A 25,333-nucleotide genomic window follows, 5' to 3' on the forward strand; every position below is an offset into this window, starting at 1 on the left:
CGTGTGGAAAGCTAGTATGTGAATTAAAGTATTCGGAATATATCTTTGATATTGATGACAAATGTAATATACGCTATATGTGATGGTAGATAGAATACGATTCACTTCCTCCAGACGTTCAAACACAAAAGGGGGAGGAAGGATGATTCAAAAAGTTATCTCATTAAAGTTAATTGCAAAGATCTACGAGTGGCACTCGTCTCGTAAAAAGTTCAACTCATAACAAAATCTTAAACTTTCCCGCTAAACTTCTTGTAGCGATCCTGGCGAAGCGTTTCATCCGGCGACAACAGCCAGTTTTTCTTCGTTGAGTACACAATTTCTCTAACGAGTACACGGTTCAAATTAATTTTTTCCGGACATAATCGAGATATTCTCTTTCGTTTAAAAACTTGATAACAGTATATCAAACATTAAAAGAAACAGGGAAGAGGAATAAAATTAAATTTTCATTTTTACCTTTTAAACCATTAACAACTAAAACTTTCAGAAGTTGGAAAGTAAACCGAAGATTTGAGAAAAATATGCAATTAAATCGCGCTGGGAAAGTTTACTGAAAATTTCTTCCACAATAAAAACATAGCTTTTCAAACATCGGCAATTATATGCATATGATATCTTTTTTCTAGTGAAAAATTTCTCTCAAAAATTAAATCATATATATGGAAATGAATATTACGAAAGAAAGCACGCAGTCAGATAAAAGTTTAACGAGACAGAAATATTTTAACGAGGAAATATTGAGTTGATGGTGTCGGTAGGCACAAATTTAAAAAAAACACATTCTTTTTTTTTTAAGTTGATAATGTGTAGATGCAAGACCAATTAAGTATAACTGATATTAACGATCCGAGATTACGCACTAACATAGAGACCAATTTTAAACATTGACATCCATCACTCCAGAAAACTGGGTCGCTTTTAATTCGATATGAAAGGAGGTTACGAGGTTATGTGGTTTTAGTCCTACTCGATGATTCGCGGGTTTATTAACGTTTTATGAATTTCTCGGTCAACTATTCTCGGTAACTATTTTATGCTTTGATAAAAGCTTAAATGCCGTTTGAAAAGTTATGATTGCATTTAAAGGAAATGTGACGTGATCAATTGGTCAATAAGGTTTTCGATTTTTAATGAAACTTGTTTGTGAACTATGTATGATCATTAAATAAAAATAATTTAAAAAATAATATCGTGAAGAAGAATCGTTTATGAATTATGTTTGATTATTAAACAGAACTAATTCAAAAAGTAATGCTGTGAAAGAATGGAAATATATATAAATAAAAAAGTAAAAGACACGTGTATCGAGTGTACATGAAATAATTAATCTAGAAAATACCAATTAAATTTTTATCAATGTTATTCTATGTAATGAAGTTTCGAACAGATCAAGTTAAATTAAAGATTTCATAAACATTTCTAACACGTATTCTTAGAGTACATTATGTTTCTTAATAACGTGAAGCTTCTTTACGATCAATGATACAATATGATGAAGTATAATTTACGATACTCGAAGATATAAAATTTTATTGTACTCTCAGTATGTCCCGTTAGAAATCGATATTCAATGAACAGGCTTCACGCGCCGCTATTTTTAATTAATATTTACAAGACACGTGCCAGTTGCAATAAAATATAAACCCACGCAAAAACATTTCATTCGTGCGCTTTTTAACTGAGTTTTTTTTACACGAATCTAATTATACAACATGGGAGGAAACGATTTACGGAAAAGCTTTCGTTTATTTAGTAATTATGACACTAGCTGCGATATAAAATATAAAAAATTTGATAAAAATGTATTAAACATTGAAAGTCGAGATGTTATGTTACTAATTCAAAACTAGAAGTGAATGAAAAACTATAAATTTCTGATAAACTTCCTATTCATAGTTAATAAACTTGAAAAACTGTCTTAATTATTTCTTTCAAATTGCTGAAGGGGGAGTGGGAAAGCTTGAAACTCTTTTTCTGCTACATCAATTAATGTTACTTTCTAATTGAAAAGGATGATGTATAGCAAATGAAGAGAAAACTACTAAAATTTCATATACGGTTCTTAAAAATGAAACACATGTTTGGCACTTGTTGCTTTCATGACAAGTTTCAGTTTCGTTCCTCTTCGCACTTTTTATCTTACTACACCCACGGCATTTTGTGAATAGTATTTCCTTTATCCCTGTAGTCGCAACTACTTACTAATGGATCTTACGACTCATAGGTAGACAGCCGAATTGTAATTTTGAAAAACGAATATTACGTAGGAAACTGGTAAAGACTTTCAAAACATTTTGGAAAAGAAAACACACTAGAAATTTTCTATATCGAAAATTTAGTTAAATAAATTTTAAAGATTCCCTAATTTCTGTTATGTAAATTATTTTTTCTCAGTCATTTTATTACTATGTTTACGATTTTCACTTTAATTATTATTCAGAACCTTGTACCACTATATTTTATCAAATGATCTAACAGATACAGTATACTCAAACTCTAAAGAGACTAATTTCTACACGAGTATATAAGAAACAACGAATCATAAACTTATTAAATCTTTAAATGCAAGAACAACCCTCCATCTTTCCAAAGGTTATACAAATTTTAGTCTTACAATGCAATAAGATAATAGTAACTCGTAACTGTTGAAAGACATGTAATTCCTTTACCAAAGACCATAATAAAATATTTTAATATATAGTTATTCATTTCTAGTTATTACTAAACACATTCTAACATCATCAAGGCATTCTATATCGTATAATTATAGAAGGTGTAACTTTCTCGAATCAAAAGATACAAGTTTCAATATTAAAAGCTGTATTGCAAGAAATATTTTAGAATGAACTCACCGAAACTACGACGAGATTTTGCTGTCGCCTGTACCGTAGAAGGTCGGTAACTGAGCAATTCTTGTTTCGTATGTTTGAAAAACATGTCCTACAGTAGCAGCCTTGAAAGTCAACGCCGTTTTCGTATCTCCCTGTGTACTATCTACAAGTATATATTTACCGTTACATCATATTGTAAATTTCATTCCGAAAAAGAAATATAATAAGAAGGTAGAAATTGATAATAATATTTAAAAAATTGTCACTAATATTTCCTCTACGCGTATGATTTCTGTCCATTTATTTATACTTTGGATTTTATAGAATTGCAATGAGGAAAGGTTTTTATACACAAGAAAGGAGAATTATTTAAAATATCATATACGATTTTTAAAATATAATATATGATTGTTATCAATTTATATAACATTAAATTAATTAGTCAAGGTAGAATCTTCTCCTTCACTTCATAAACAGATCTCAATTTCTTAAGTAGTTTCATTGAATACAAATATGAATAATATGAGGAAAAGAGGATATTACTTCGCCAAACGAGAAGCGATGTGACGAAATTAAAACCATGTGACCGTGTCAACATATAGGTTAACGGAAGCAAAATACAATTTATTACAAAAAATATTTAAGAGAACAAAAGTAGGATTTGCTCGGAAATCCAATTAACGTTGCAGCTAAGCTCATGTACAATCTTTTCTTGTACTCGTCTTTGTACATTCGTGTAACATGCATACAGAATATGTAACTAACTACGCTAATTTCTGAACGAGATTTTCCTTTTTTTTTGTTAAGAATAATGGTTTGTTAAAAATCTCATAAAAATCTCATATTCATATCTTTCAGTAGCATTATTTTAGTAGTATTCAAATAATTTTCTGTTAAAAAGTTCTTCGTTATCTATGTATGAAAGTATTATTCAGATTATGTTTGTTCCCTGTGAAAAAAGATATATCGAAGCAAGATAAAAAATTTAAAGTTTGTTTTAAGTTTCCATCAGCGGATATACACTCCCGCTCAAAAATCATATAAGATCTCCTATTTTTGATAAGATTTTGATACGTGGTGTGGATTGTGAATTTTAAATTCCATACATCTTTTAATAAAATTGGAAATTTTTAATTTTCTTATATTTTTAATACACTTAATACATTGGCAGCAAACTTTCGTCTAGGTAAATTAAATAAATTTTATCTTAGCTACCTTATCACTTTCCTAAGACAATTTGTCAAGTTAAATGAATTATTACAAGATATTTCATCTAATTGTGGTCAACATTTAATAACTGCCCTAAGACTTTTCGCAGAGAAAGAGAGAGAGAGAGAGAGAAGGTGTACCAACGAAATAAATCTAAAAATCCCTTAAAACTTCATGAACATTATCAGAATCCGAGCAATATCCGATAAATGGCAGGGAGAAAAGTATTTGTCGTTGAACCGGTAGTGCGAACGATTCCCCATTAAAGCTCAAGATTTCTCGGGAACTTGAATCGTTTCGCTTCCCTACGACTTCCGCTGTGCACCCCCTTGCATCCATTTGCATTCAATTCCATTAATTGCGAACCTCTGGCCGGAAGAACATTCCCGTTACGAGTGGAATTAAAAAAAATCCTCTGAAGATTTCGAACACGTTCTGGCACCGTCGCGACTTAATGCGAGGCTCACGTAGTAAACATTGCCTCGAAGAACGCCGTTTCCAACGATTACGATTTATCGCGTTAAACTCCGGGATTACGTATGCACCACTCGTATCCAAGAGTATGGTTCGCGTTTATCATGCATCCTTTTTAACGTCAAGTTAATTAGAACGGCGTCCATTGTATTTCCTTTTTGAGGTAACAGCAAAGTTAGATCACCCTTGCACAACAATTTATCAACTATTGGTTAATTTTACTAATTAACTGTAGATTCACTTGTATGAAACGTTGTTCCTTTAAAATTGTAATTCGATTAGACACTATTACTACCTTGTCAATTATCAATTACATTAAAGAAGAAGGAACATCTTATAGATTACACATATTCAATATTCAGATTTATATAGTAATAAAAATATCTATTATATAATAATGAAAATATTTCACTATAAAAATGTACCATGAAAGTTGCTAGGAATTTAACAGCATTTAGGAAACGTTAAAGACATCTTTTATTCTAACTAGAGAATTTTTTAAAATTATTTTAGAAGGAACTACAATAATCCGATTCTAAACATTTTTAAACCGTAGAAATAATGATCCTTATAAATTTGGGATAATGAAATTAATAACTAATTATTAGGTAGAATTTAGCAAGAGAACCCAGATGCAAAAACGTTGCTTTTTCGTAGTAAACCTTGGTGTGGAGTAATCAACGAGGTAGAAAAGACATTTACGGCTTTGTATTGCAGCTGTATTCTCGCAAACGATCCTATAACATTTTCCTTAACATGCATTTATAGTGATTACGCAAGTTTGGTGAATAAAAGTAGAAAAAAATAATACTTGGTTTCCGATTGGATGACTGGATGATTATCAAAGAGAATTAGTAGGTTTTTATATCTTTGTTAATGTTTTAAACGTATTAGAAATTCATTGAATCGAATTAAGAATTATATATATTTAGGATTATTAGAAATATATTTCAGAGGAGTTGTATATCTTTGATGTATTTTTTCCTAGAATTAGCAACTTCCTCATGCTCATAAAACTATAATTTGTCATATAATCTTGTATATCTAGATTCAAATACGAATTCTACTATAATATAATTTTCAGCAACGAATTCTTGTTAAAGATAATCGACATGAAATTTATTTGCAAAGCAATCCTCCAATAAGAGTTCGTAAGAGAGCCAATTCTGAATATAAATGGAGCGTAGCTTTAAAAGTGAAAGTGTAATTTACCAGAAGGAAATGCAGTGATTCGAAGCAGAAGGAACTGCTCGAAGATAAATTCGAAGCTGGAGGAACAGCTTTAAAATAAATTCGAAGCATCTGGCATTAGATGCTTTCGCATGATACTATTGGATACACATGGCATGCATCATTTAAATCTATGGCTTTGCCATTCCGTTTGGTGTGCGAATTTATGAAAACTTAAGTTAAGAATATGATCTCCCATCGACGAAGAGTATACTCGGAATACAGATTGAGTGTTCGGGGAAATAAGATTCGAACGACATCGTGATTCCGTCTGGGAAATGGAGTAAGGAAATTTCTAAAGCAATTTCCTTCCTCAAATGGAACAAAGCGCACCGGTGTTAAAATCCAACGCGCTATTCTTTTATTTTTATTGGTTTTCTCTAAGAGACTGATCAAAGTTCTCAAGAACCAACATTCTCAAGAAATATTGTAATAATCTTCATGAGTAAACTGAAAATTAAATCGTGAATTATTCTTTCATCATCCTGGTAGTTCTGCCAAATATTTCATGATGAAAACTACGCTTTGGGAATTTCTCTGACAAAATAAAACTATTCAGAAATTCTTCAGCTCCACTGAAGTTTCGTGAGATATTTTGTAATTAAAAATATTCGAAAATGCTCGGGTTCTCTTGACTAAATTATTGATGTAAGATATTTAGAAAATACTAGATATTTATATTTCAAAATTTGGGACCATTTTAACTAATAAGCTAGAAATCTATTTTTTAGTACAAGAAATAAAGACCTTTGGAAATATCTTGAAATTTTTTTGTCATAGATACAATTATTAAAATTTTAATAACTCAATTAATATTGGAAGAAGAAAGAATGGTTAATTCATTTAGATTTCAAATTATACACATAATTATATTATGTTAATATAATTATATAATTTATTATATATAAATTAATTATAATTATTAATTATAAAACACTGAAAGGAAAAACTTGATTTCTTCGCTGACTGAATGTGAAATTTTATTCCTTAATTACAAACATTTCAATTTTTCACCTACAAAGCGTTTGATTCACAAAAAACAATAAACTATCGATACAAATTTCTATTCGTGGCTTTTACTGAGCTTCAAGCTCGGAATAGCTTTTTACCAAGTTCTATCGAATAAATTTCAAGGGAAATATGTCGTCGTACTTACAAAATCTTGTGATAGTTTTTGTTTGAGAATTATGGTGAAAACTTTATTGGCAACCTCTATGTTGGAGGATCGTAAAAAGATATTTTTAATGCAAAACGATACTTCGTATTCTTGTAAAAGGAGCGAAGGAAAGTTACCAAAAAGCGTTCAGTAGAAATTTATTTTGTCTAGATTTTGAACAGACAGCGGTTCTCGGCTTTCTTTATTGCATGTTTGCGTGACGCTGGTTACATCGATCTCCTAAACCTCTCCTAAATCTCTCGAACTGTACACTTTGTTTTTTCTGTAACCTGTTCTTTGTATCTTTAATCTTTTAAACTATGTCATAAATTTTCTCAAGTTTCTACATTCTTAATTTTATTATTCCTTAATGTAGTTAAAAAATTTTGTGTGATAAAAGATTGTGTGTACTAAATTTCTAAAAATCACACGACTATCAAGATGTTAAAAGGCAAAGATTTTTCTATATATATTTGTTGAAACATTTTTTCAAATTCATATCAATCGAATCTCTAATGAATTTCGAAGATCGCTAATTCTTTTAAACAAATGTAAGAAGTAAAGATATTTTTAGTGCTCTACATTCTTCTTATTTCATATGGTGGTTATATATGAAAATATATTTCTTTTCTCCATGAAAATTTACAGTTTCTAACTAAAATTCATCAAGCCGTTTTCGCAACTAACATACAACTATCAGATTCTACGTCTATCAATTTCTATTCATCGACGTCTATCAAATTCTACTATCAGCTTGACCAACAGATGCGTGTAATTTCATTAGAATTCGAGAGTACAATCTCGATCGATTTCCTCTTGGTAAGCAAAACCAGTACGGTTGAAAACACGTGTTCCGAAAACACTACACAGTCGTAAATCGACCATCGTCATTTGGTCATTGATAAAAGCCACAATCCCGTTACGGGTATTAATCGAAACCAGAACCCCTTTCATATCGACTCCTATCGAGCACTCAGATTCAAATTTTACCCACGCCTCAATAAGATATCTTTTAGCAAACGCAAACAGAGCGTATGCGACTGTCGAATGGATGAAAGGCCCACGAACTCTCAATAAAGTTCATGCCCCAGTGAGTCATCAAATAAAACTCCTACGTCCTTGTAATTAACATACAAATATACTTTATCACTGTTAAATTCAAAGATAAAAAATGCTCAATGAATAAACGAAGAAAAAACGGCCAGAAAGCGTTGTAGCATATTAAGAGGTACCATTTTTTCTTTTTTTTTTTTTTTTTTTTAATTGCTGCAACGCGATGTGAGAGAAATTTTGAACGATTCAGGTGACACATGACAGCAGGTATAGTTTTTGTAAGTTTATTGATTTACTAGTTAGAAATATACATATATGTTTGTGCTAATTTGTATATCTGTGGACATGGTGAAAGAAATAAGACCCATCAAATACTTTACTTTGCATATTTTATATATTTCCGTAGACTATGCACATTCAATACATTTTTGCATCTTCTAATTTCCCGTAAATACCTTTAAATGTTTATATAAATATAACATAGATTCAATTAAAAATAGCATTAGAATTGCATTTGATGATTTTCAATTAGAAGAATTCAAATATAAAACTAGCGCTACATAATGAAAAAATATTTAATTTTTATTAATTTTATCGAATACAGTAAAACAAAGAAATCTGTACTAAATGATTTTGCTGTGAATTTAGAGTTAGAGAAATCTGAAAATGTAACAAATTGAATAAAGAGCAAATTTTGTAATAAATTCCAGGAAATATTTCGTGTGGAATGATATATGCACATGCACGCTTTGGTAAATTATAGCATCCTTTTAATTCATTTAACGGAAGTCACAAATCGTCATAATGGAAGCTATAAGTGACGTAGCTACAATACAACGTCCACATAAACTGTTGTTTGTCCACTAAATAATTAAATTGACGACTTCGTGATTTGGAAAAATTCCACGTTGTTTGTACTGAATAAGTATCATTGTATCAGGCCGCTAAATTCACGGACATTTCCGCTTAATTTACAGGATACAGAGATATGGTATACATGTACGGTAATTAATTACATCTCATGAATTTATTTGCCCCAAAAATGTGTCGAATTGACCAGAGTAACGATGACCAAAAGCAACGAAACTGACATTTTCGACAATTTATTTCTTAGTTACGTTCGAAATATTGCGACAAATTCTGAAATTTGTATTTATTAAAATGTACTTTATAACAATGATTTCGATTGATTAATTGTAATTTCGAATAATGTGCTATAATGATTAATACTTCATTTTTTAAACTGATTTTCACATAAATTCAAAATGTATACTAAAGCTTCTAAACCAAAGATTAAATTTGACAATTTTTATTTAGTCTTCTATAACCAGAATTTTCTGTGCTTCGCTCGGAGTACAATGAGAAATAATGAAACATGTAAAATAATGAAATAAAGAAAAGCCCTTGAATATAATTACGGAATTATTGAAGGTTTCGAAAACTGCTATTCATTGCTTTCGGTTTAGGTCGGTTAGGGTTCGGTTTAGGGTTATAGTTAATATATATATATATATTGCATTTAAATTATATCAATCCATTAATATACGATCTAACTAATCAAAACCAGATATGCCAAAAGCTTTGCATCAATGCAGATATTAAGGAGTTAATCCTCCTAGGAATACCCAAATGAATTTGGAATAATCACATACGTTTTTACGTATTATGATTACATTTGGGACATATGTAGGACCTGCATAACTATAATTATACTGCTTCAACTCCTCAAAATTAATATTTATATCAAATATTTAAACTGGCCAATGTTCAAAGCATAAAATTGTAAGTTTTCGAATTTTTCGATTCGTTATTATCAAATAATATCACGATTCTATTGCTTTTACGCATTAGATTACAACTTGGATCGTAACAAATTAATCACAACAGATTAGATAGCGGCAATGTCTTTATTTGAATTCTAAATTCAAATAAAGGGATTTGCATTCTAATAGCGCACAAACGGTGTAAAAAATTCCCACTTCTCACCTACAAAAACTGAAATTTCCTGCGGCTACGTAAAAAAGATAACTCGTAACTTAATATATGTATAGGTAACTCAAAAGAATTTTTATTTGCAAAGCAAAATTCGCGGAATAAAATTTGATGTTAACCACCATTATGAGCCTGTATCCCTGGAGAAGATCAAATTTTTTCTTGGATAATTCCACGAAGGGAATAAAACATCTTTTCCCTTCCATTTTTCAGTAAAATTGACGCGATGAAAACATTCTGAATACTTTAATGCGACGACGTGACGTTTTCGTTTCACGAACGACCGTGTTAATGTATGTACGTCACATATGTACATATCACGGTTGCTTTCCTTTTTATGCTTTACTCCCCCTAGCAAAGTACAAATATATGAATTAAGCGAAAAAAAGTAAGTCCGCAGACTGATTCAGTCGAAGGAAAACGATCGCCACGATCTTTCGTATAAGAAAAGAATTATTAGAAGGACAAGGAAACTCGGTCCATCCACTGAGGATGGACAACTTTGATGGACGACTGAAACGTGTACTGACCAATAATCTTTTTTCCCTCAGTCGATCTGATAATTTGAATTCCTTCTTTGGGGACTGGGACCTCTCAAAAGGATCAAGAAATGTGGAACAGGAATGCAAAGTTTGGATGGCTATAAAATATACAGTGACGATCTTGTGAGAAATAAACAGGATGTCCTATATTTTACTGTACAAACTTTACCCGTGTATTCTATCACCCGTATATGGGTGAAAATAGGACTAAAATGTCAGGTAGCAAAAAGTCGATTAGTACTTCATTATTCATGTTATAACGAAAATATGAAAGGCGACAAATATGTAGGTACGTTGAACCTCTTCCCCTTAGTTTTTATACAGGATAAGGCAAGATACATAATGTTCATGGTACGTGTTGGTATAAAGTACATAAGAGCCGCTTAATGAAAAAATGCTGCAAGTAAAAAGGAATTGATTACCGGATAATGAGGAATAAAGTAAAAATTTTACAGGGAGTTGAGTCGGCGATTCTCACTTATTCTACTATCCATCGAAAACTAATGAAGATATACTTATACCACTTCTGCAGTAAATAGAATAAAGGTTGCGTTTTCAAGATATGGTGTTAAGCCAAACAGACAAAATTTCACTTCCACCATTTTTGTATTAAACGGCTTACTTATTTTCTGTTTTTAAGCATGATTCTATTATACTTACACGCAAAGAAATTAGGCAAAGTCATCGCGAAGTTCGGTTTACAGTAAATTAAATATAACGCCGATAACTTTACATTCATAAAGACGGACGGCACTTCGAAATGCACACGTAAGTGTAGATAAAATAAAACTTACATATATAGATTTGGTTTTCATATTTTTATGATAACTTTCTAATGAAGCATTTATTCAACTTTTTGCTACATGCAATTTTATTTTTATTTTTATTCACAGAGCATACTGGCAAAGTTTATACACTAAAGTGCGAGACGCTATGTATGTTGCGTGGGTTGTAAATCGCTGTATAAAACGAATGACGAAGAAAAGATTCAGTGGCTCGAACTAGGAGAAGCATCAAAGAGTAATAAAATCGCATTAGTGATTTCGCTTTTTAGAGGCGTCCTTTTTGTTTTTAAACTAAATCTACGTATAGGATTTTAATGCTTGTTGTAGATAAAGTTTTTAATAAAAACTTATGAAGAAAATTGCAGGTTGTAGAAATGGATTAAAGAATTTTTATTTGACATTTCTCGGACAAGTTTTAACAACTTTAGATGTAATTTCACAATTTTCTCTCATGAGTGACACATCGTCAAGAAGTTTTTAAATTATAAGTTCGTTGATAGGTTTACAGGAATTTTTTCTAATAATCGCTTGAAAACGCAATATAAGCGATTTTATTATTTGCTTGTGCTTGAAGTTGATTGCAAAATCTCCGGAATGTTTGAGAAAATTTCAAGCAAAAAATTTGCTGAGGCATGAGAAGTATTTGCGCGTTCCAACTTTTCTACATAATACTCTCGTGGCATACCTGTGCGTGCACCTGCGAGAATGGCGAAAGTCATTAAGCCCTATTTTTTTACGACACCCATTTTTAGTCGCAGTCGCGTGAATTATGAAGATGTTGAACACTGAAGCGTACAAAACTTCGTGGAACCATGATCTGTACGGAGATCTGTGAGTTGTTGCAAGTTGACCATCTTGAAAAGGGACGAGGGCAACGATTTTTTTAATTATATATATATTGTTTGTATTTTTGTCATTAAATTACATACACACCCATAATCTAATAATCGCTGTATTTACCACCATTCGTTATTAAAATATTTAACAAACCATTACTTGTAAATTATCCAAACTGTGTTTATAAAAACTTTGTCTGAAGAATTTGCCCGTCAACTTCCAATTAAAACTGCTGTAATATATCCTTGTCAGTATTCCTTGCCAGTGATAGAATTCTCCTGTACCAGATCAGAGAATTGAGGTAGTAGAACTTCCAAGCGACCACTGCACGATTCAAGATCCACGTTCTTCTTCCTCCGTTTTACTTTTTCTTCTTTCTTCGAGTTGAAACGAGTTCTCGATTTAAGAGATTCGATCGAAAAGGATGGAACGTTAACGATACCTCGTTTGCTTTGTAAGAGTAAGTACAGATCGCTCGTTGAGAAGAGATTAAAAGCCCATTCTCGCTGTCTGTCTGGGAGATTTAAGTCAGCCTCAAGCTCAGTTCGCGAAATCGTTCGTAAAACAAAAAGATTCCCGTCAAGCTGTTATAAATCTATCGAACGGAAAAATCGTTCGATTGGCAAATGTTCATCAACTAAACAGCAATTACGAAATAGGAACTCAATAAATTTTTCTCTTGAAAATACAAACTGTACACGATTAAGCGGAGATCTTTAAAGTGGTCTAAAATGAAAAACATATAAGTGGAAATTAAATGGCTCGAGATACTTTTAGTTATTTATACAAGTAATTTTCGATTAAAGTAATTGCAATGTCGGATTGGATCCAGTTCGTTTAAATTTAAATACACGAACTTTTCGATATAGATCAGTTTCTATGGGTTCTTTAAAAGGATAGATCAAGTTAATGTTTAAAAAATACCAAATTTCTTAGGAGATTATTTCTAAGTGGAAAGAATTTACTTACACGATTTTTCAATTTTTCACCGGAATAGCTTTGAGATAAAAATATAAAAGCAATTTGTGCCGAAAGTAATAAAATAGTAACACATTGGAGCAAAAATAAATATTTATTTTATTTTTTAATAATAAATATTTTTCACGGAGAAATGGTATTTCATTCATTTATAGGTCAAATAAAAATTAAAGTATTAAGTAAAATGGTTTTGTGGAACAGAACGACCTCTCCATTTGATCAAAGATTCGAATAAAGGAATTACGATTAAATTCTTGCAATTAATTGTATTTTTTGTACATCATAATGCATGAGCGATGATTGTCTTTTTTTTTTAAATTGTTAAGAATCCTCCGTTTCGCAATATGGGAACAGAGGCTTTTGCCTCCAATTATTTTCCAGCGATTCATTTGCTCGCTCTTCATTTATTCCCGCGTTCACATGGCATTAAGGATTTCTTTTGTTCCTTACTTGATTCTCTTCTGAAACGCACAGGATGCTGCGTCGCTATGGAAGTCTATTCTACGAGTTTTTCTTTTCTCCTATCGGTGAAATGAACACAACCACATTCGAAATTGTACCATGGGATTGTTATTGAAGAATAGTTTTTTTCGTTTTTCACATTTCCATACAAATTGGAAGTATTGCCGCATTTTCGTTAGAAACAATGTGAAAAATAAATAGCCGAATAACTGTTCCTGATGAAAAGAATTTTTATAGAATATCGTGGATGCTGCAATAAAGAAAAAATCTCTGTGTTCAAGCAAGATAAACCTTCTTACGTTGATTGCTAGTAGAACGATAGAATAGACATTTTAATGAAAGTGTAAAAAATTAATATGGATGTTTTATGGATTTTCAAGTGGAAAAGTAATTATTTATGAGAATGTAAAACGTAAAATTCTAAACGTTGTTCCACGTAATTAATAAAACACTTAAATAGCGTTAAACTTAATTAATTCTGATAAAAAATAATGTATAGAATTTCTTGATAGAAGCACAGGGAAAACAAAGCGCTTTATGAATATCAATTCATGTATCGAATTAAACATGTCTGGAAGAAATTCTTCACTTAAATTCTACTAAAGCTCTCAGGTGATCGTAAAGTATTACCCTACAAAATGTTTCAATATAAACATACAAGAAATAAAACACTTTATATGAATTTTAATAGATTATTATCATTAGACAATTCTTTTATAGGTACTCAACTAAACAAGAAACTACGGTGCTTAAAACTTCTGAACTTTTATATCGTACTAAAGCTGAATAAAAATTCTTAGTGAAGTGTCGATTTAATTCTTAATAAAGATACGGCGATATAAAACATTATATATTATAAGAATAAACAAACATTTTAAAATCATTAATATGAAATTAATGTTTCGTGAGTATTAAAATAAAGAACAATCTAGTGCTGAAGTAAATTACAATAATTTACAAAGACACGGTGCAAAATCCCTTAATTGGAACACAAGAAAATCGAAGCGACTGTCGAGACCATCTGTTTCACGCATATACATACGTACATATGTATGATCAGACGGGCGTGATTATCTGGATTTGGGATTGAGCAAGTTACAACAGCACGTGTTCTCGAAGACGGCCTAGACGTCAGCAATTTGAATTACAAGTAATTAGGACGAGGATCTACTGGAAATACATGATACAATATTTAATGATATATGCATCTAATAGCAGGGAATTCTGTACGTCGTACGTCCTTCTTTTTCACGATGCTTTCGACAATAGCGCTCTAAAAATAACTCTGATGAAGTTCGCATAGAGTTCAATCGATGGCCAATTATCGACGACAGAACGCATTCGACAACTGAAATTCTTTGAAAAGAACATAGGGATCTGATTGAACATCGAATGTGCCATCAGCAGAGGATAACACATAGTATCTATGCGTTCCATACCAATATGCTTCATCAAAAGAAAACGCCATTTGTGTTTTAAATGTATCCTAGCGATAGTATGCTTCTACAAAGCATCACGTGGGAGTTTTTGTTGTTTAAATAGATTAACCATTTTAGCTGCAACGACAATTGTAGACAATTTTTTCAAATAATTTACTTGAATTGGTTTTATGGTGACTGTGAACTAATTTTGATAAAAGAGACAGAGTTTCTATTTTACACTAAATCTTACACTATTCTAAAAAATTATTTTATTAATTGTAGAAAGAAGAATTATAGAAAGAAATCAATTGTAGTGAGTAAGAAGCTTTGTGTTTTAGTATGTAACATCAATGAAGATATAGACTATGTTTATTAAAAATATTTCAGTAAGAGATATGTATGTATATATGTTTTTAAATTTCAGAAAAATCTTTTATTAAAATAGAGAGGAAGAAGAAAGATCTGAGGAAAATATTAACAAATATCCAGACTATTTGTTAAAAAGTAGCAAATTTGTTGACTATCAAAAATATATAAACTCAAGCAGTTTATACCAATAGCTTAAACGTTCCATAATCTCGAAACTTACAAGAATTAGAATGCTATCAGTTTTTTCAAAAATTTAATTTAGATAAAAAGATTGTTTCTAAGAATAATTAGATGGAAGTTGCATTCATCTCCGATAGATAACCAGAATGAACATAAGAATTAAAAATTCATTGTGATTCTACACTTATACAATTCTTCATTAATCTCATGACATTTGTTCATCGACATCTTCATTAATCAAGATAACACGATTCCTGGTCTGCACGGGATATTTAGTTCAGTCCAATCCACGTTCCCGGCGGGATTAAAGCGTCAAATTGCTTCGACGGAGTGTTAATCAACATTTGCCGTAGTACTTTAATTAGAAACATACTCATAAGTATCGTTTCATTTATAGAGCTAGCCAACTGTCTAAAGTCATTTGCAAACAGAGAGCACCGAGAGCGAAACACGTGCATTCTGTTATCAATCTGTTCTGCTTTATCGAGGAACTGACAGATACTATGAAACACTGTGAAATTGATTTGTAGTAGCTGACGGTACCTTGAATTTGATCAAACCGAGTAAATTAACGATTAATTAATAACTATATGCTATAGTTACTACTTTTTATGGGGTGAGCAGACTGTGAATTTAAATGACATCATTAAAAGACACAGCAGTGGTATATTTTATTATTAACTATATATAATACTGCATACATATGTTATTTACATATCATTGCCCACATTAACGTTAAAAGTTTTTCCATTAAGAAGAAGAACCTTCTTTATGCAATTGTAATTTAAAAATTTAAAAGAATCTTTTTAATCCAAATTATAATTTAGAAATGAAAGAATCTGCAGATATGGATCTTGCCATCTATCAAAATAATTCTGCAAGGTTGGCGATTACAGACAACACTTTTATTATTGCATACTTTTAAATATCAATTTGATCCTGTCGTAATATTTTATTATACACCTAGTTATACGATTTTAAGAAATAAACGCGATTCGATTTATTTTTAATTAATTATTTTAACTATTAGATTGAATAATAGGTTCATTCGCATTTTTTTAATACAGCGTATCAAGTATCGTCATCTTCATATAAAATCTATTTATATATAGCAAATTAATAGCAAATTATTAAATTTTACTATTAAGAAGTGTCTTATCCCATTTCTCTACGAATTTATATCTTTTATGAAACAATTAGAATACGGTATTTTTCCATTTTTTAAATAACTTTTATAATCTTCTTTGAAATATGAACATTAGTGAGAAGTGAACGAAATTATTATTCAACCTAACATTTTTTATTTTAATCTTAAAAAAAAAAATAAGCAGGTGTCTGATAATCTTGGACGATAAATATATATGGATATCACAGAATAATCATGCTCCATTATCTGATTACTGTTGAAGGTAGTCTAACAAAAGAACTCAGAAAGATTATGTGTCGAATATCTATTGCTTTTTTTAATGGTAACACTATCATCCACAATAAGAATTGTCTGCTTCTGTCCCCATAGATGCGTACGTTTTTTTTTTTTTTTTGTCTGAATATGTGATGGAAAATTTCTTTCGTATTCCCATTCGAGAGATTCAATTATTTTAATGCAATGCTTAGGTTTGCAAAAAATGTAAGAAATAGGTTTTTTAATGTTTCTTGATGGACGCATTGTTTTCGATACCTTGTTCAGTATGTCAAGCCTTCAAGCAATATCTTTCTTTTTTGATAATATTTGGTAGCTGTATTATACTTTTCTTGCTTCTTTCAGTGAACCAGTCTAAAGTATAAAAATATAAAATTAAAATATAAGTAAAGTTAAAAAATATAAGTATAGTTAATAGTAATCTATTGTTCAAATTGTTAAGAAGAATTTAATTCATTAAGATTCAGTGTTGTCTTAACGTAACATTTTATATGCAGCTTTTTTTTATTCAATTTATATTATTGAATTATATTTCCTAATATTATGGCTATGAAAAAGAATATCTTTCTCCTCTATTTCTTTTTTTATTCAGATCCTGGAGTTTTACAGAGTTTGAAGAAAATGCAGTTCTTTGGAAGAAAATAAATTTTATTCTAAATCGTAGAAGTTGCGCCATATAGTGTATTTTTAACCTTATGATTATAAAAGAATTTCAAAAATTTGCTTAATATTTCTTCCTCCGCCGTTTCTTTTCTCATCCAAATTCTACAACTTTATGGAGTTTGAAATAATTTATAAAATTCTTAAGAATATATAATCTTTTTCCAACTATCGAAATTTCTTTTGATATTTCTGACTTATGTAATAATATTCTATAATTATAATATTACTGAATTACGTAATTAACATTTTCCACCAATATAACGTTTAGCCAACTCCTACACATTCATGCATAATGACTTAAGAAACACTATTCACCGCTTAATGGATTAAACCACTTTCCAACCAAGTCACATCACACCACAAGAAACTTTAATTAACGTAGAAAGTATCTTCTTGAAAGAATCGAGTTAATCAGCTCCTGGGAGTAAATTATATCACGTCACGTTTATCTTCCAATAACCGAGCAACGAGAGGTATTCGGTTCTTCTGATACTTTTTCATTCCCACGAAATCTTTTGATTCTATCAATTTATCCAGTAACAGACTTCCGACGTGCCTATTCCCAAAGGCGAACCGAAATGAGCTTCATTCCGTAGGATTCAATCCTATCAATCGTGCAATCCCTTTCGTCGATAAAGATACTGGTGAAACCTTCCAATACCAATCGTTTCAATGGGCATTTAGTTACGAACGCATTAAGCCAGGATGCGTGTTTGGAAGTTCCAGTCACGATTTGTGTTCAAGACGACGGTCGTTGCGACGAGAAGGAAAAAAAAAATATCTTTGTTAGATACGATTCCTGTGAATTAAGTAGAAGCATATCTTGGAAAATAAGTTGATTAGGTTAGTGGAATTTATTTGATGCTATTGAGACGACTGTGTTATGAGAACCAGGCAATGAGAGAAATGAGAACCGAAAAATGGACGATGAAATTGCGAAAGGAATGAGTATTGTTAAATTAATGTATGAGTTGCTTGAATGGCAATAATCTGTCCTAACTATCCTACCTATAATCCTATGCTATGATAGTAAAATATGATAGTAAAATATTCAAAGGATAATTTTATGAAACAGTAGTTTGAGGATTATTGCGCAGCATTGAAACGATAATGCGTCGTTTCGAGAGATTGTGTTTCGAAAGTTGCTTTGAAAACTAGTATTAATTAATCGTACATTTTTTCAGGTTGACAATGTTGTTATGTCCTAATCCTATCCAAAATATTATACAATGAATTTGGTTCAAACTGTGTATAAAGTTTTTGCTATAACTTTGCTAAACAAATTAAATATCAATCAGTATAAATGCGTTAATGCCCCCACCCCATCCGCCAAACAAAAAAGAAAATAAAACCATAAAAATACAAAATGGTGTTTGAAGTCGTGCCAATCAATGAAAGTTATATATAGCTAGATATAACGTAACATTGGCAGATGCAAGAAATCTAATGGCAATATTCCAAACCTAACTGGCCAATGGTTAGGGTTTAGTATCCGTCCCAACAATGCGGATTTAATGGCAAGAGTTCTAGTAATGCGGCTACATTCCGAAATTTCGAAAATGATCAATATTTGCTCGAATATTTAGCTCGATGATACGTCGTGATTAATAACTCCGATAACGATCGTAATAGTAGGTGGTTAATTAAAAATTCCACGAAAATAGATTTGGATCTATCACATGATTTCGATGATTTAACGATGGTTCTCACGTGATCTTGATTATATAACCTCCATTGGCCTGTTATGATCTATTAGTAAAACTGAGTGTCAATGATTTCGACAATGGCTTATGACCTTTATTATTTATTATATATTATTTATTATTACAATACGGATGTTCATCGAAATCTATATTTTCGTCAAGATAACTAAAGAAGTAAAATTTAATTTTATGACGCGTTTCAAAATAATATTATGTCCTTTTCGTTTGACATCTAAATCGATTGCGTGAATGAAATTCTTCTAATGGTGGTTTCAAAAGATAGCTATCCATTCTAAAGGATATATTCTAGCTCAAAAATGTATAAATTATTAACTTAATTATTCTTTTCGAAAAGCAATAATCGTATCTAGATTTAACAGGAACTTGTTCCATCCATTAAATTTCGAAATGAATATCATACTATGAATATTTTATACGTTATGTACATTTTTCAAATTTGTACGACTTTCTCATAAATACTCGAATATCTACAGTTTAATTCTTGAAAATGGAATTCAGAAATTGAAACGAAGGAGCTCATATTCTTTCTAATCTTTATTCATTAATAATAGAACTGAAATAATGAAATCAAACAAACTTTATTCTTTTCAATTTGCAATTGTTAATAGTAAACTTCAAAGACTGATATCAAAACAAGTTTATTCTCGTCAATCTTTAATTATTATTAATAATACAATTTAAAGATAGAACTGAAGAAAGTTTTATTCTTTTCAATCTCCACTTCCATTTCTTTGAGTAAACTAATTCTTCTACCAGACTAAACCTATATAATTCAAATTACGTCCACGTTAAGTCAACAAATAATCCACAATATATCCAAACTTATTATGCTACGTTTGCTTTCAGGACCAGGATATGTTCGTCACGGAAGGCAGGTGATGCGGTGGAACAACGGTTGGTTGGCCGTCCTGGCCGTTTCACTATTGCTGTCGATTCTACGTAACAGCTTAGCGGGTGAACGTTATCCGCTCGATTATGATAACGCCAAGCTGCCGGTTAATCACAACAAAACCACTTACGGAACTTACAACTCCAACGAACCATCTTTAAACTCGCGAAACTACTTAAATCCTTCATCAGTTCCAATTTCATCAAAATCATCGACCTCGACAACAACACCACTACAATCTCATTTGCACATCAATAAGAAAAATACTATCTTGTCGAAAGGCGAAACGAAAGCAATAACACGGCGAGCTACGAAGCTCAGCGATATAAATCTGCCTGGTGAAAACTTCAATAACGATCGGTCGATTCATGACGATCTTCGCCAATCCAAACTCGTCAATCCCAACGAACGATCTCGTAACGTTCGAGCAAGCGAGTCTAGCGAACAAGTTGCTGAAGGATCGAACAGTCTCAGCTTGGAAATTCCCGAACAACCGCGTTTATCCTCCTGGATACCCCGCGGCGCGATAAAGAACATATCCAGGCGGATCAACCGCGTGAGACTGCTTGAACCGTCTAAGACGCGGGAACATAAAACGACGACGGAGGCGATTCGAAGAGGAAGCGTGCTGCTGGACAAAGGATATCCGTATTACGGTCACGTCAGGGCGATTTCGCACGATGACGACTCGTTGACGACTTCCGAAGGGCAGATCACAGGCGTTAAAAAACGAGAACGTTCAATGAGGAATTCTCATCAAAGAAAAAGATCTGATAAAGCGAATGCCCTGCAAACTATACCAAACATTAGTCTAGGGAAGACTAATTCTTTCAAGGATTCAAAGGGCAAAGATGACAGACAGAAAGTCATTAAGAAACGATTTTTAACTGGCTACTCTGTGTTCTCTGTTTCTCTCAATAGAAGGTTAAATGGGAATTTGAAAGCGAATAAATTGATTATTGCAAGAAAATCGAAAGGCAGACGCGAGAATGGTAAGAAGAGATTTGGACGATCGGTTCAGTATCTGAAAAAGAAATCAAGTCGAAACATAAATCTCGGGCCGTGGTATGCCCCGCGTGATTCCAGGCTTTCGAATAGCGATCCACGAAATGACATATTCAAGACAGGACGCGGTAACCATCATTCTTCGAGAGCCGAGGGTTTCCGGCACCATTCAGCGACTCATAAATCAATGGCTGCGCGCCGTCACGCGGAGAATACACGCGAATTTAATGGAATCTCGCCGAAACAGAGATCAACGATAGGATACGACGACCTAGGAGACAAAGGCACCTATTCTTCTTCGATTCGAGAGAAGAGGAATTTCGTTCTAGCCGGTGATGCTTCCGATTCATTGCCTAAAGACGAAACTTTGGAGAATGTTACTTCACATGGAACAACGACGAGTTTTTTGGAGAATGAGATAGATAACCATGAGGGAAATATCGTGGAAGAATTGAAGTATGATTTGGTTCAAGATAATTTCACAAAAAATTTGGTCGATCAAAGGCAGCACAAGCTAGAAGAATTGAATGAAAATGATACGAAAGTACACTCGGTTACTTTAGAATTGAGGAATGAATCATATTCGAAAAGACATAATTTCAGTACAGATTCAATTAATAGAACGAAATTGGAAGAATCCAGTGCATCGAGTGGGAATTATTCAAATTTAGTGGCAAATATTTTAACATCGAGTAACGAATCCAGCTTGAGGGGCAACGATGTAAATCCGGTTTCAGTTAACAGAACAAAATTAGAAGAATCAAATGTGGAAAGTTATTCGCACTTAGATTTAATTAACCAAGCAACGTTAGAAGATGCAAATACATCAAAAGGTAATTATTCACGCTTAATGACAAGTATCTTCGCATTAACCAATAAGTCTGATTCAATAAACCACGATACAAATCCAGATTCAATAAACAGAACATTAGTAAAATCGTATATTCCAAATAGAAATTATTCAAAGACGAATACATTAAAGGCAATAAACGAATCTTCTTCCACAATCCAAGATACAAGTGAAAACTCGATTGACAAAACAGAATTGAAGAAATCGCTAAATAACCAAAAATTTGCATCAACAGCACCTACCATAATTAATTCACGATTAAACACGGACACTCGAAATTCAAACAATGAATCTGTGTTAATGAGTTCGAATACGAACAACGATCTAATTGATGGAACGGAATTAGACGCGTCGTGGGCGGAGATTGACGAGAGCCAGGAAGGCGCTATTCAGACAGGCGAGGAAAGGTCTACGCTAAGTAGCGTGACAAAGGAGTCTGAGAACGTATTCGTGAATTCACCACGCGGCTCGGTTACGGCTCAAAGGAATTCCACGCATCTAAGGCACGATATGAACAGTCTAGCCGAAGGAAGCTTTGTCTTCAAGAGCAATGGCCTCTTCCAGGTTACCGGAAGGAACGCTAACGATCCATTCAGTAACTCGTCAACGATGCAACACGGTAGAAAAATGGCCGAGAATTTCAACGTAAATACACTGCCTGATCAATTGCTTGTAAATAATGAGAAACAAACTGAGTCGAAACTGTCTTTGATACCATTTCAACTACCAAATGTGTCTAAAACCGTTACTTTTAAGGAAGAAGAAAAAGTCAATAGTAGAAGCAATGATAAAGTGGTCTCAAACAGTAGGAAAATCAATGATAAAGCCGTCTCTGTATCAGACAGCCAAGAATCGAGATCAATCGGGCACGACGAAGGAAAAAGTAACCAACGACGGCTTAATGGTTCCCTAATCGTTCTCGGAAAAGACAAATCTGTTGACTCGAGACCTATAGAGCTGCTGGATCAAAATACTCCGACCAACACCGACGAAAGTAAGGCTAATGAACCAACCATAAGATCTTCCTTGAAAAATGACAAAGGAGCCGACGAGTTGGCTGATGAAACTACGAAAGACGTTAATCCTGTCGAAAGGGGCAAAAACATCGTGGACAATCCTGAAGATCGAGTGTCAGAAGATTTTACCACCTTGAGCACGATTCTGATCAACGATCGTTTTTCAAAGGAACGAAAGTCCAGATCGTCGAAAATTGGAACCTCCACGAAGCTTAGACGTGATTTCACTATGGAGACCGAAGGCACGGTAGTTGGCGAAACTTCCACGTTGATACTGAATAAAGACGGGGTTGGTCAAAACAACGTTCCGACCCTAAACATCGATCCCACGCTGCCAGAAGCTGGTAACGATACAACTGTCGCTTCGCATGTTACGTTGAACGATTCATTGGAATTTGTCTCGAGGAATTCGTCCTTCGTACTGACCTTAATGGATCAAACTACGAAGGATTATTTTCTTACTACAAACAATGTAATGCTTTCATCGACTGAAGTCGATCAAATGCAAATGGACATCGAAACATCGACCATTTCGTTAATTAACGACGAGAATCAGTTATTGAGTTTCGACACGGTCGTCACGTCATTGGAACCGAATGACGAAGACTCTCGTATGACGATGGAAGATGTGCCTTTACGTAATATGGATAATTCCTCGCACAAACTGCAATCGGAGGAACCTCCGTGGCCAGTTAAACACAGCGCTGTGGTAGAAGGTGATTTAGTGTTGGGTGGTTTGATGATGGTGCACGAGAGAGAGGACTACTACACTTGCGGTCCAGTGATGCCACAGGGTGGTGTCCAAGCACTCGAAGCTATGTTGTATACCTTAGACACGCTCAACGATCGTGAAATCGTGCCCGGTGTCAAGATTGGTGCACATATTCTCGACGATTGCGACAAGGATACATATGGCTTGGAAATGGCTGTAGATTTCATCAAAGGTACGTACATGCACGTGTTTGTTTGTTTACTGATTGAGGAATGGTGATTAATTTATACTCGGTACCATTAGTAATTAATAGCGTGATTGACGGATGGAGCTTATTAGAGATTCGAAGCGTTTACTCGATTCGATTGATTACATCAACGTCATCGACCCATTAGGCGAGTGTCGTTTATAAATACAATTCCATTAGGAGATATTGGTTAAATTATCTGTATGTAAAGTGCATTGAAAGTGCACTGAAATAGATTGTTTATAGAAATTTCTAAAACATGTTCGATCGATAAATTCTTCATAAAACGTTACTTATTAGAAAAAGAAATTTTTATGATTTAACACTTTTCATTTGTAGGTAGATAAAAATTTGTTTAGCAATCGATAGATGAGCAGGTCAATTATATATGAAAATGTCGAAATATTTCGCAAGTTAGATTCGACTAATTTCGTGTCATGGAATTTGTAAGAATCGAAAGAAACTTTAAGCTCGGGAAAATCTTTTGGAAAAAGTGTATTAATAATTTTAATTATAAATACGGAATTATATGTAACTTTGATGTTCTTCGTAATCACCAAGAGAAATATTACATTAAACTACGAGTTTGGATATTGGTTCTATGTAAATAGGAAAAAAAATATTATGTTTGAGATATACAACTGAAATATCACTCGGAACTTGTCTGCTTCTGAACGACCCTGAAAATGTTATCTCGTCGAGTAATAAATAGAAGTGCTTACAAATTACTTCTCGAGAAACTTTTTCCATATCTTTAGCAATACTTCGCAAGAGGGCGTTAAAAGGGAGAAACATCGTATGGCAGATTCGTCTTTCCGGCTCAACTTTTCATGAGAAAGAAGAGAAGAAGCTTGCGTCCCATTTAATTTCATTCACTTCGCAAATATGTAAAGTTCCGTCGAAATTGGTAGTAGAAAACCTGACGAAGGACTACCAACAATTGAATAAAATCACCGTTTAATCTAAATTTTGTTAAGTACCATTGGAAACCACGCAGGAAAAATATGACAAGTTCTAACTTTCATGTCACTTAATGGCTAAAGAAAACCATAAAAATGTATAAAAAAGGAATAATCTGTTAGATTCCTTTACTTCTATGAGATATAATCCTTTTGAAAATTAGTAACAAATTCACAGTATGCTGTAAAGTACGAATAATATTAATTTTCTTAATTACTTTGCGCAACTAATGTTATTAATATTTTTTAAATGTTTATGAAGGGGACAAAGACACATATTTAATCCCAAAATCAAATGCAAAAATAGCTTTAAGGTGGAACTGGTT

At 32.5% G+C, this 25,333-nt stretch overlaps 1 protein-coding gene across 1 annotated transcript in view; it reads left to right on the plus strand.

The window, feature by feature from the left end:
* Positions 1-25,333, plus strand: part of Glurb (metabotropic glutamate receptor B) — a 306,906-nt gene that overhangs the window by 114,284 nt on the left and 167,289 nt on the right. Inside the window, exon 2 of the mRNA XM_072011854.1 lies at positions 20,176-24,033. Coding sequence (XP_071867955.1) covers positions 20,208-24,033 — 3,826 coding nt within the window. The 5' untranslated portion in view covers positions 20,176-20,207. The remainder of the gene's footprint in view (positions 1-20,175; positions 24,034-25,333) is intronic.

Source organism: Bombus fervidus, chromosome 10, assembly GCF_041682495.2.
Source record: "Bombus fervidus isolate BK054 chromosome 10, iyBomFerv1, whole genome shotgun sequence".
Taxonomy (NCBI): Eukaryota; Metazoa; Arthropoda; class Insecta; order Hymenoptera; family Apidae; genus Bombus; species Bombus fervidus.